This window comes from Oncorhynchus tshawytscha, linkage group LG12 (genome assembly GCF_018296145.1).
Source record: "Oncorhynchus tshawytscha isolate Ot180627B linkage group LG12, Otsh_v2.0, whole genome shotgun sequence".
NCBI lineage: Eukaryota > Metazoa > Chordata > Actinopteri > Salmoniformes > Salmonidae > Oncorhynchus > Oncorhynchus tshawytscha.
In genome coordinates, this window is record NC_056440.1 from 63,862,853 (window position 1) to 63,876,445 (window position 13,593).

Here is a 13,593-nt window from a genome sequence, read left to right on the forward strand (position 1 = left end):
GAAGCATTTGGACAGTGATGCTAAAATGTTGAATTAGTCTCTATACTCTATGCATTTTCAATTGCTTTGTGGAGAAGCAACCTGTCACGCCCTGACCTGAGTATTATTTGTTTTCTTTATTGTTTTGGTTAGGTCATGGTGTGACATGGGTGATGTATGTGTTTTTGTACTGTCTAGGGGTTTTGTAGGTTAATGGGGTTGTTTATCATGCAGGTGTTTATATATGTCTATGGTTGCCTAGATTGGTTCTCAATTAGAGGCAGGTGTTTATCGTTGTCTCTGATTGGGAACCATATTTAGGCAGCCATCTTCTTTGTGTATTTCGTGGGTTATTGTCTATGTCTAGTTGCCTGTGTATGCACATTTATAGTATAGCTTCACGTTCGTTTTGTAGTTTGTTTAGTGTCCGTCTTTATTAAAATATATAATATGTATTCTAATCAGGCTGCGCTTTGGTCTCCTCTTTATGACGAACGTGACACAACCTGCAAGTAAGCATTTCGTTGGATCGTGTTACCATCAGTATCCTGTACATACTACTAATAAAACTTGACAAGTGCTTTCATTTCGAAACGGTAAATCAGAAATGTCTGAAAATACCCTGACATAAAAGGTGACATTCTGTACTGTAACCTCATATCAAACATTTGATCTCAAATCCGAAATTCTGGAGTCTTGAGACACATTTAAAAATGTTGCATCGCTGTCAAAATAAAGATGTAGTGCAGTATAATTCAGTAACACCAAGATGACCCCAATTTTGAAAGTAAAACAATTTAAACATACCTATTTCTTCATCAATGTTTAAAACTGGAGTGGATTCCAATCCACTGGTCCTCATCTCTAAAACAAGATATGCAAAAAAGGAAAGGATTAGACTTAAAGGGACATTCAGAAGTTGATAAAGCCATTTTTGGATTTATATGAATGATATATGGTTAAACCTATTATTTTCATAACATTGATGGTAAGTTATTGCAATAATAGCTCTGTCAATAAATTGAAAGTGGTTACATTTCGCCAACCCCATCACTCAGCTTTTAACCAAAACAGGGGAGGGAAGTGTGCTTTGTTATTGTTTCAACTACAAATTACAGATTTAATAAAAATACAATAAATGAATTACAAGGCCACTGAATAACAAGGAATTGTATAGATTAATATATTCAATATCTCATCAATACCTGATTCTTCCTCCTCTGTGACCTACCCAAAATGTTGCACTAGTCTGGCTCTTGATGTACTGGCCCTTGGAGCTGAAAGAATTGGTAGGTTTCTGTACCAAATATTAAGGTCTGCCTTTCTGATGTATCAAATACCTATGTCATGCAATAAAATGCAAATTAATTACTTAAAAATCATACAATGTGATTTTCTGGATTTTTGTTTTAGATTCCGTCTCTCACAGTTGAAGTGTACCTATGATAAAAATGACAGACCTCTACATGCTTTGTAAGTAGGAAAACCTGCAAAACCGGTAGTGTATCAAATACTTGATATCCCCACTGTATGTGCTGTGGGTAGATGGTACTAGACTGGCCTATGGCACGGCAACAAACGTTTGATATGCTATGATACAGTATGTTTGAAAGGAAAAAGTCAGATCAGGGACCAATAAAATTAAACACCTAGACGGGATGAAATTTACCAACAGAAAGGGACGTAGTTGCCTTCCTGGTTTGAGGAATAATCTGCTTGGAAGCCTCACTTAGTTTTTGTTCACTTAGAAATACAGAGAGTATATTTCCCTCCTTTTGCCCTCAGAACAGCCTAAAATCATTGGTAAATTTAACAAATGGAAAGGTTCTCATAAAAGCAGTACTTTGACATTTACTTAACGCTTATAAACCAACATTCCACACAAAAGCCATAGTGATCTACACATTTGACATGTAAGTAACATTTCACTACATCTTACCTCTAGACTGAATAAGCTAATAATAATTACGTTAAGTTAATGTTCATAGGCAAGGATGTAATGTATTGTGAGATATTGTTTACATACTGTATCAAATGTGAATCTAAATGAAGAATAAAGTTTCATCTTCATTTTCTCAATCTCTCAAAACCCTATAGAGAATTAATTACGCCCTTTTGAGAACAGCTTTCATGGTCTTTCATGATTTGTATCCCATCAAATTGTATTTATTGGTTGCATACGCACATTTAGCAGATATTATCGCGGGTGTAGCGAAATGCGTGTACATAAATGAGAATATATAGTCAGCTAACTGACTATGTGTCAAAATCCGTTCAACGTGTCATACAAACTGAATATGATTTCCTATCTCTGTTTGTTTATACTTCAGATAAATGATAACATATATTGGAAGCATGACTTTGTGCCTAATGATAATTCTGTTGATTACGTGTGTTTCAGTTTGCCATGGTGGGATGTTGCTGGTCTTTCCCGGGAGGGAAGTCAATGGGTTAACATGGACATTCTGTTCAAGGCTCTTCACTCTCAGGGACACACCAACAAAAAGTTGGTACATCAAACAAGAGTCGTCCTACTACAGTTCTTTTACAATACCTGTCACTGATGATATGGATGAGGAATTTGTAAAGCCAATCATAAAGAATGTAATTGATATAGAGGAGAAACAATCTCTGTATTAAACGTCATACATTTGCAAATGGTGCATTCAATATGGTTCATTAAAACTAAAAGCAGATTTACCTAGCTTTGGAGACCCTAGGAACCTCAACAGTTAACCAATCCTGTGAACTGGTTAGGCAACTCAGGTGTGTATACTTCAACAGCAAAGTTAGATAAGATGGAAGTTTATGAAGTAGGGCCTTGTAAATATAAAGGGAGTAATGTAGAGATCTACAGGTCTTTAGCGACGTTCAGCCAACCTTGTGATACAGGATACAGGGATGAGTATCAAAACTGTCACCTGTAACAAAACAAAGTGCACTATGGTATATGGCATCCGAAGGTTTAAGAGTAGTAGCAGCTGCACTTTGATAAATAATATCACCACAATCAAGAACAGATAAAAAGGATGACTAATGATCTGCTTCCTACTGCTTAGAGAAAGACACCATCTGTTTCTGTAGAAAAAAGCAAACTTTAAATCTTAACATTTTAACAAGCTCATCTACCTGTGCCTTTTATGTCAAATCCCTACATATCCAGGAACACATTAGATTGGAGAAAGAGTGAACATGTAGTTCATATGTAACATTCTTATGAGAGTTTAAAAACAACATGAAGGTGAAAGTCCACAAACACAGGAACATTGATTCACTAAAGGTTGACTGAACAACCTGCTTCCTACTGCTTCGAGAAAGACAACATCTGTTTCTGTAGAAAAAGCCAACTTTAAAACTTCTTAACCAGCTCATCTACTTATTTTTTTAATGTCAAATCCATACATATCCAAATGGCCAAGTATTTCTATCCGGGAACACATTATATTGGAGAATGGGGAACATTTAGTTCATCTGTAACATTCTTATGAGAGTTTAAAAACAACATGAAGGTGAAAGTCCAAACACAGGAACATTGATTCACATTGATTAACTTTTGCTCCATCACCAATGTCGTACATTTCAATAACTTTATCAGGGCACTCAGACAAAATGACTTTCACAGAGAGAGAGAGTAAAGGATATGATTTTCTATTTGCTATTTACTGTTTACGACAGGTTGACTCTCCAGCCACATTACAATGCTGTTTGTGATGAGTTTTTCCAACCAGGTTTGGACTTCTATGAGTTATTACAGGGGGCTGATCTATGGCTCATGAGAGATGACTTTGTGTTTAAGCTCCCTCCCACCATGCATTATGTTATCTACATGGCAAGATTCCAATTTATCCAATTCTCCCTATCATGTGGGGTAGATTTAAACACGAGTTAGTTCTATATTGGCAATCATTGAAGCAGTTTAAGATTAGGGAGCTACATTTTTTTGTTGACGTGCATGGCTTTATTTCTATTACAGCATATTGGATGACTTATTCACATTCTATTCACCCAGTTCAACGTAACATACTTAAGACATGCTGACCTCCACTGTTATTGGTTAGCATGTCTTGAGGGTATGATCTTTGACCCTGTGTAACTTTCTTTACTCATCATTATTCACGATTCATTCAGGATCATTTTAGTCATCCTAGGCAGACGTGTTGATTTCCACATTAACAATGTTCCAATGATGTTGCACCAGTTCTGGGATTTCCCAGGCTGCAACCTGGTCTCAGAGCATGTTGTATTATTCTGTACATAAATCCAAGACAGTCCATTTATTATTTTTATTTTACTAGGCAAGTCAGTTAAGAACAAATTCTTATTTTCAATGACGGCCTAGGAACAGTGGGTTAACTGCCTGTTCAGGGGCAGAACGACAGATTTGTACCTTGTCAGCTCGGGGATTTGAACTTGCAACCTTCCGGTTACTAGTCCAACGCTCAAACCACTAGGCTAGTTAGTATGATATGTTACGTTTTGTATGGCGTGCATTCATTTGTGGATGTCCATCACCCATTTCGTATGATATGTTACGAATTACAATTCGGATGATATGTTACGAATTTATGTATGATATGTTATGAATTCCAATTTGTTGTATCTCCCATCTCCACAGAGGAACTCTAGAGCTCTGTCAGAGCAACCATCGGGTTCTTGGTCACCTCCCTGATTGCTCAGTTTGGCCGGGCAGCCAGCTCTAGGAAGTGTCTTAGTGGCTCTAAACTTCTTCCATTTAAGAATGATGGAGGCCACTGTGTTCTTGGGGACCTTCAATGCTGCAAAAAAATGTTTGGTACCCTTCCCCAGATCTGTGCCGTGACACAATCTTGTCTCTGAGATTTACAGATAATTCCTTCGACCTCATGACTTGGTTGTTGCTCTGACGTGCACTGTCAACTGTGGGACTTTATACAGACAGGTGTGTGCCTTCCAAATCATGTCCAATCAATTGAATTTACCACAGATGGACTCAAAGTTGTAGAAACATCTCAAGGATGATTAATGGAAATAAGATGCACCTGAGCTCAATTTTGAGTCTCACAGCAAAGGGTATGAATACTTATGTGAATAAGGTATTTCTGTTTTTTATTGTTAATAAGTTAGCAAACATTTCTAAAAACCTGTTTTCACTTTGTCATTATGGGGTATTTTGTGTAGCTTGCTGAGGATTTATTTTATTTAATCCATTTTAGAATAAGGCTGTAAAGCAGGGGTGGGCAACTCCAATCCTTGAGGGCCTGATTGGTGTCACACTTCTTCTCCATCCCTGGCAAACACAGCTGATTAATGAAATTGCATTCTAAACTGAACATCATGGTTACGTGAATATTAGAGTCAGGCGTGTTGGCTGGAGCTGGGGCAAAACTGTGACACCAATCAGGCCCTCGAGGACTGGAGTTTCCCACCCCTGCCGTAAAGTAACAAAATTTGGAAAAAGTCAAGGGGTGTGAATACTTTCCGAAGTCACGGTATACAGCGCCTTGCAAAAAAAAAGTATTCATACCCCTTGGTTTTCTTCTCATTTTATTGTGTTACAAAGTGGGATTTAAATTAATTGAATTGCTATTTTTTTGTCAACAATCTACACAAAATACTCTGTAATAACACAGTGGAAGAAAAATTCTTAAACTTTTTCAAGATTAATAAAATGTAATAACTAAAATATAGTCTTTGAATAAGTATTCAGTGCCTGGGTTTATACAAACACCTTTGGCATCGATTACAGCTCTGAGGCTTCTTGGGGAAGTCTCTAAGACCTTTGCACACCTGGATTGTGCAATATTTGCCCACTATTATTTTCAAAATTCTTCAAGCTCTTACAAGATGTTGGGCATTTTTAAACTTGCCATAGATTTTCAAGCAGATTTAAGCACTGTAACTTGGCCATTCAGGAACATTCACTGTCTTCTTGGTAAGCAACACCAGTGTAGATTTGACCTTGTGTTTTAGGTTATTGTCCTGCTGAAAGGTGACTTCCTCGCCCAGTTGCTGGTGTAAAGCAGACTGAAGCAGGTTTTCCTCTAGGATTTTGTGTTTCTTTTATACTGACATACTCCATATTTGCTGATGTCTAGTATACCTATACTATGATACAGCCACCACCATGTTTGAAAACAAGGAGGCAGTTACTGTGTTGTGTAGGATTTGCCCCAAACATTATGCTTTGCATTTAGGCCAAAAAGTGTATTCCTTTTCTGTGTTTTTTTTGCAGTATTACTTTAGTGCCTTACTGTATTATCCTCCTTTTTTCAAATATATTTTTTTTTATCCCAGCCCTCCTCCACGCAGGAGGCCTTTTGCCGTCTAAGAATAATTTGTTCTTAACTGACTTGCCTAGTTAAATAAAAAATGCTAAGACATGGCAGATGCACACATGTATGATAACTGGTATCAGTGCATGCGACAGTATTTTAGTTTTTGGCTATACCGAATCTATGGATTTGATAAGTGTGTCTGTCAAACAGGTAGACGTACCACTTATTTATTGGAAGATGAACAAATAATCTCCAATTATCTTTAACCCCATGCATCGGAGAGTTACAATGTTGCTATCACTATGCTACCTACTACCTATAGTAGAAAACGAGTTTCTTATTCATAATATCCCACCTGTTATCACACATGGCACGACCCCATAATTGATACAATTACAATAAAAATAACACTTTTATATAACATGTTTGACATATATTTTTATATTTCTGTAGAACTGTAAAACAGAGTAAGATCATTTGAGTTTTGGAAACAACTGCTGTCATAAATGCATGGCGGGCCTCGTTTCGCTGGAGCAGTGTAAAATAAGCTTCAGCCGGAACGAATTTCGTTTAGTTACATGTTGAATTTGATTGTCCAACATCAGTTTCAAACATGTATTTATTTAATCTCCAGCTAGAGTGGCATCTTTCCCCTGCTGTGGTGCTGCATTGCAGTCAGCGATGTTTTCTCTCCGTCTCTGTCCATGGTCCTGGACTCAAATCATTTGATTTTGCTTGGACACCAGCCTGATCTCCAGCTTCTTCCACCTCTGGAAACTATCAATGTGTTCATGCGACTTTTCATGCAAGCTGAGTAGGTGGCACAGATTGTTCCAGTCCCTGCTTCCATCCCTGACCAGCGCAGATGTGCACTCGTGTGATTCAAGTTTACAGCAAAAACAGAAGGCTGCATCGTTTTGCTTGGAATTGATACGCCTTGGTCTCTCCACTCTCTCCCCGTTCGCCATTGTCCTATTGTAGTGGGCCACCGAAAACTTTCGTTGCCCCTCATCTCTTGGGAAATTCCCCTCCTTATCCTGACGTGGCCCAGCCTGCACTAACATATCCCGTAAAGATCCATTCCTATATTTTGGCCACTCAGCGGGATCTTTTATGTTTTTTTTTGTCTGGGAGTCGGATTTAGCAGCAGCACCACCACTGTCATCCGAGACGAGGAGCAACGAATCTGAGTCTGGGTCCAAGATAGTAGGGTCTTCGCCGGCATTGTTTGAGAGCTTTCATCATCGGTGGAAGTGCATAGCTCGGACTCCTCCGGTTTGCCAGAATCAGCGAACTGGGGCTCGTTCTCGGTAAATGAAAGGCCTTTCCTCCTAGGCTTGTCATTTTCCTCACCGGCTGATGGACATTGCTGCACGCGGATAAATTTCACCAGCAAATTTCTTTGGTTTAGAGATTGTGCCTCTCTTCTCATTGTTTAAAAAATAGCTTCCTGATAGTTTGTGTCTATTAGACATGGTAGCAAATTGTTTCAAATCTCTATAGATTACTTTTAACTCAAATTATATCCACTAGTAGTAGTTAGCTAACATTAATCGTCTTCTTCATACACAAACATGACAAAAATACAATCATTTAATTGGCAGATTAATTTGTATTAATGTTTCACAATTGGATCATCCCATATAAACTCACACATAACCCTAGCTACCAAGCTAGTGGGAGTGAACTTAGGGAGGGGTGGGGTGGCTGGGGTGGAATGGTGTGGGGTGGCTATGAGCTTGTGGCTAGGTGCCGCAGGCGATGTAGTAACCGATCAGGGGTGCAGGAGGACCGCAGCCAATTGTCAAAATGCCGCCCCAAATTCAAGTGCTTTTGTCTGCCCACATGATAGGGAGAATTGGATCAATTGGAACCTTGTCATATAGATAACATTATGCATGGTGGGAGGGAGCTTAAACACAAAGTCATCTCTCATGAGCCATAGATCAGCCCCCTGTAATAACTCATAGAAGTCCAAATCTGGTTGGAAAAACTCATCACAAACAGCCTGGTAATGTGGCTGGAGAGTCAACCTGTCGTAAACAGTAAATAGCAAATAGAAAATCATATCCTTTACTCTCTCTCTCTGTGAAAGTCATTTTGTCTGAGTGCCCTGATAAAGTTATTGAAATGTACGACATTGGTGATGGAGCAAAAGTTAAATGTCCCTCTCCACTGGTTACCCACCATACATTGTAGACTAGAGGTAGCTGAAGATAGTGAGCCACCAAAAAACCAGTCCCCCATGCTGGGTCAGTAAGCACCAGGTCATACTGGCTCTCCTGTAGGGACAGGATGCCTTAAAGACAAAACTTTAGAGCGGCCTTGTTAACATTGACCTTGTTTTTGTTTAAACACATAAATGGACCTATCCTACTCAATTATTTGACAGACCTTGTAACAGAAAATCCCACAATCAGAGTGAGAGTTCACTGAGCTCATCTGAGTGAATCAATGTTCCTGTGTTTGGACTTTCACCTTCATGTTGTTTTTAGACTCTCATAAGAATGTTACATATGAACTACATGTTCACTCATTCTCCAATATAATGTGTTCCTGGATATGTAGGGATTTGACATAAAAGGCATAGGTAGATGAGCTGGTTAAGAAGTTTTAAAGTTGGCTTTTTCTACAGAAACAGATGGTGTCTTTCTCTAAGCAGTAGGAAGCAGGTTATTCAGTCAACCTTTGATCTGTTCTTGATTGTGGTGATATTATTTATTAAAGTGCAGCTGCTACTACTCTTAAACCTTCAGATGCCATATACCATAGTGCACTTTGTTTTGTTACAGGTGACAGTTTTGATACTCATCCCTGTATCCTGTATCACAAGTTTGGCTGAACGTCGCTAAAGACCTGTAGATCTCTACATTACTCCCTTTATATTTACAAGGCCCTACTTCATAAACTTCCGTCTTATCTAACTTTGCTGTTGAAGTACACACACCTGAGTTGCCTAACCCGTTCACAGGATTGGTTAACTGTTGAGGTTCCTAGGGTTTCCAAAGCTAGGTAAATCTGCTTTTAGTTTTAATGAACCATATTGAATGCACCATTTGCAAATGTATGACGTTTAATACAAAGATTGTTCCTCCCTCTATATCAATTACTTTCTTTATGATTGGTTTTACAAATTCCTCATCCATATCATCAGTGACAGGTATTGTAATAGAACTGTAGTTTGACGACTCTTGTTTGATATACCAACTTTTTGTCGTTCGGTACCACTCTGACTGTGTGTCCCTGAGAGTGAAGAGCCTTGATCAGAATGTCCATGTTAACCCATTGACTTCCCTCCCCGGGAAGGACCAGCAACTTCCCACCATGGCAAACTGAACCACACATAATCAATATAATTATAAATATGCACAAGTCATGCTTCCAATATATGTTATCATTTATATGATATATAAAACAAACAGAGCTAGGAAATCATATTCAGTTTGTATGACACGTTGAACGGAATCATGAAAGACCATGAAAGCTGTTCTCAAAAGGGCGTAATTAATTCTCTATAGGGTTTTGAGAGATTGAGACAATGAAGATTAAACTTTATTCTTCATTTAGATTCACATTTGATACAGTATGTAAACAATATCTCACAATACATTACATCCTTGCCTATGAACATTAACTTAACGTAATTATTATTAGCTTATTCAGTCTAGAGGTAAGATGTAGTGAAATGTTACTTACATGTCAAATGTGTAGCTCACTATGGCTTTTGTGTGGAATGTTGGTTTATAAGCATTAAGTAAATATCAAAGTACTGCTTTTATGAGAACCTTTCCATTTGTTAAATTTCCCAATGATTTAAGGCTGTTCTGAGGGCAAAAGGAGGGAAATATACTCTCTGTATTTCTAAGTGAACTAAATCTAAGTGAGGCTTCCAAGCAGAGTCCTTTAGAGAAAAGTCAGACAATAGAAACACTTCTTCTGCTCTATGCAGACCACCTTGGTTGGCTTATTTATTGCAGATCAATGCTGTCATTTTATAAGCATCAGTATGAAAATCCCTTCACATTCCTCCTCGGATCTCATATGATTATATTACCTCTGAATTATCAACCCTTCTAGAATGAATGAAGAATGATGTTGTCGTTAAAGTCTGTATAACGACAAACTGAAAGTTCTTTGTTCTTTTGAAATGACCTCCACAATAGATGTGGAAGAAAAAAAGAACAAACCAATGAGGGACAAAGTGTTTTTGGCAAACATCTAAGCCGCATGATATCTTTATTAAAAAACAGAGCTCCTTAACGGTCTTCTGGAGAATCAATATTTACATCAGTTTAACTATTACACACAAAGAAAGCAGCCACACACAACTATAACAGCATTCATATTTAAAGTGCACATTTGGACTTTCCTATTCAAACCTTTGATTAAATGGGCTGAACAGTTAAAGTACAGTTGTAAGTTTAGCAAAATCTTCAAAAGCAAATAGATAAAACATCTGTCAACAATTCTGTATGTCTACATCAATGCCACATATATTTGTCATGTGAACAAAAAGTATAATGAGTGAGAGAAGTAAAAACATATTGTTGTAACACACTGTGTACAGATGAAAGCCATAATCATTCCTCTTTCATTTTCATTTTCAAACATGACCTGCAACAGAAACATCTGATAATGCCAATGAAAGCCAGCAGAGTAAATAACACAACAGTCAGTAAAAAGACCATTACATCTACAGAGTGGTACGAGTACCAGGGCATTCTGTAGGACTCTGTACGCAGGTGAGCAGCACCTTTGTGTCTCATGACAAACTCAATCCAGAAGAGGGCAGTGTCCAGGGGCTCCATTGGCACGTCCCTGTGTAGCCTGGAGAGTCTCTGCATGTTCGTCCTGTAGGATGGCTCATCCAGAACTTCCTGTAAGGCCTGGGAGAATATGTTTCTATCTAGTGTTGCTAAATCCACAACCTTTGCTACACCCTTCGCTTTCATTCTAGAAAGATTGTCAGTTTGGTCGAACACCAGAGGAAGGCCTACTATTGGAACACTGTGGTAGATAGCCTCGAAAATCCCATTTGTTCCTCCATGAGCTACAAACAGCCTTGTCTTAGGGTGTCCTAAAAGATCATTCTGAGGCATCCAGTCAACTAGTAAGGTGTTGTTACCCAGAGTAGCTGGCCTGTCTCCTTTGTACCTCCAGATTACCTTCTGAGGCAGTTGGGCAAAAGCAACAGCTATCTCATCAGCTATATCATGTGGAAGCTGCCCAATAAAAGTTCCCAAAGACATGATAATGACTCCATGCACCCCAGAACTCTGAACAAACTCCTCCAATTTTGGGGGAAGAGGCTTGGCAGGTTTACATTGGAACCCTCCAATATAGATAATGTTAGGCATGGTGGGACGAGGGAACTCAAACACAAAGTCAACTCTCATGAGCCATAAATCAGCAGCTTGAAACAATGAGAGGTAGTCGACCTCAGGACCAAAGTAACGACTAACTAAAGCAGAATAATGAGGTCTAATTACCTGTCTGTACAGATACTGCCTGATGATATAAACAAGGAAGTTAAGGACACGCTCAAAAAAACTCATCTTGTCTGTTAACTCTGCAACAGGAAATGGAACATAAGATAGCAGAGATGGAGCAATAACAAAATGACCCTCACCACCTATAGTCCATCTAACATTGAAAACAAGTGGCACATTTAAATAGTGCGCCAGCACAATGCCTCCCCCATTTATTGGGTCTGTCAGAACCAAGTCATACTTGGTTTCTCGAATAGACTGCATCAACTGTTTATTCTCTAACATTTTGATTATCATCTCACACACTTTGCGGTGAACTTCAAATAACCCGTCCTTCAACTCCATGTCCAAACTAAAACGAGTCCAAGCAGAGTTTCCCTGTCTCTTTATCTGTATTAGTCTTGACACAAATGAGCGAAAGAATTCCTCATCAGCTCCACCTGGAATGTCAATTGTGATTGAACTGTAGTGAGGGGAGGTTTCCTTGATGTACCAGCTGTCTGATGGCCGTACTACTGACACACTGTGACCTCTTGAATGCAGCGCTTCAATAATGACCTTCATGTTGACCCAGTGGCTGCCATCTTGAGGAAACACCAGGACTTTCCCACCATGGACAGCAGGAATAGAGAGGTTCAACAGGGTAACAATGAAGATACCAGGGAGACACATCTTCACTAGCTGCTTCACATAAGCATGCATCAATTTTACCTGAAATATACAAAAATAAGGTCAAATAAATCTAATTAAATTATGTTTTGACATGAGAAGAATTAAAACAGGCCTACGTTTTTTTTCTTTAGTTTAAAAATAAGTACAAACACTGTCCACAATATGATTGGCCTACTTTAAAGTTTAGACAAGTAACGTCAAAAGGTTGATTACGTAATACAGTATAATCTTTGACTCTAAGAGAGAAATACTTTTGTTTTACATGAGAAAAATTAAAACAGGCTTGATTGTGACGACTAACTATATTTTTCGCTACAAATAAATCTCTACACAATCCACAATATTGATACTTTAAAGTTGAAACATATTTTCATAACAAAAGGTTGATTACGTAATTCAGTATAATATTTCATTCTGAGAGAGAAATACTTTTTTCACCGATGTAAATGTCTCTTGAAGGTTAGGAAATTGTCAAATTCTGTAGATTTTGCCGAAGTGAAACCTATCTCACATCCTAATGTTAGGCTACACGTTAACATTGTATTATTGTAGCTCCGAATCAACAATCTATCGTGAGTGTGAACAAACAACGTCACGACAGAATCCATGCATGCGGAGCTAATTTAGTTGAAGGCTTACGTTCCGGTTTTCATCCAAATAACAAAGAATTTGAAATGAAGGCTATTTCAGAGCCAATCTGTCTGTAAATCAGTTCGAAGGTATTTGTAATAATCTCGGAAATCAGAGAGGAAGATGCGAAATCAGTATAGTCTCTAGACATCCGCGTTGGCTCCCACAATTTTCAAATGCTCCTCTGTTTTTCAAGACCGTAGACTTGTCAGCACATTGAATTGGTGCGTTCGAGCCGATCGCTTTTATCAAGTCGCTCACCGCCTTTCAAAGCTTATTGCATAATGAATGGCAGTGTCGGTCCTGGACAAATCTGCCGCTCCCCCTTTTTTTTATATCAGCTAATAGTTGGAGGAACAGAACTTAACAGCAGCCCAATTAATAAGCCTATGCTACAAATTAAACACAGTTTTTAACACATCTGGTTAGTAGGCTGTATAATCAGTCAATAACATAGCCTCATATTTTCAATCTGATTACATTGATAAAATCACCAATGCCCTAGACGTTCTGCCGCCCTAGGCGAGGCAAAAATAATTACAACTTAGACATTCTTCTGAAACTAAGCA

At 38.5% G+C, this 13,593-nt stretch overlaps 1 protein-coding gene across 3 annotated transcripts; it reads right to left on the minus strand.

Moving 5' to 3' along the window:
• Window positions 1–10,452: 10,452 nt before the first annotated feature.
• Window positions 10,453–13,253, minus strand: LOC112263649 (UDP-glucuronosyltransferase 2C1-like). 3 transcript variants are annotated; one of them, XM_042330889.1, is made up of 2 exons: window positions 12,833–13,253; window positions 10,453–12,433 (listed from the first exon to the last, which is right to left on the minus strand). In XM_042330889.1, exon 2 carries the CDS (start codon window positions 12,422–12,424, stop codon window positions 10,814–10,816), a length of 1,611 nt encoding a protein of 536 aa, XP_042186823.1. In that variant the 5' UTR covers window positions 12,425–12,433; window positions 12,833–13,253; the 3' UTR covers window positions 10,453–10,813. The 3 variants fall into 3 exon arrangements, with proteins under 3 accessions (XP_042186823.1, XP_042186822.1, XP_042186821.1); XM_042330888.1 differs by having other exon boundaries at window positions 12,824–13,253; XM_042330887.1 differs by having other exon boundaries at window positions 13,034–13,067.
• Between the last annotated feature and the right edge of the window lie 340 nt (window positions 13,254–13,593).

Coding starts and splice junctions, on each gene's coding strand:
- LOC112263649 (XM_042330889.1), bottom strand. CDS start 12,424: ATGCATGCTTATGTGAAGCAGCTAGTGAAGATGTGTCTCCCTGGTATC.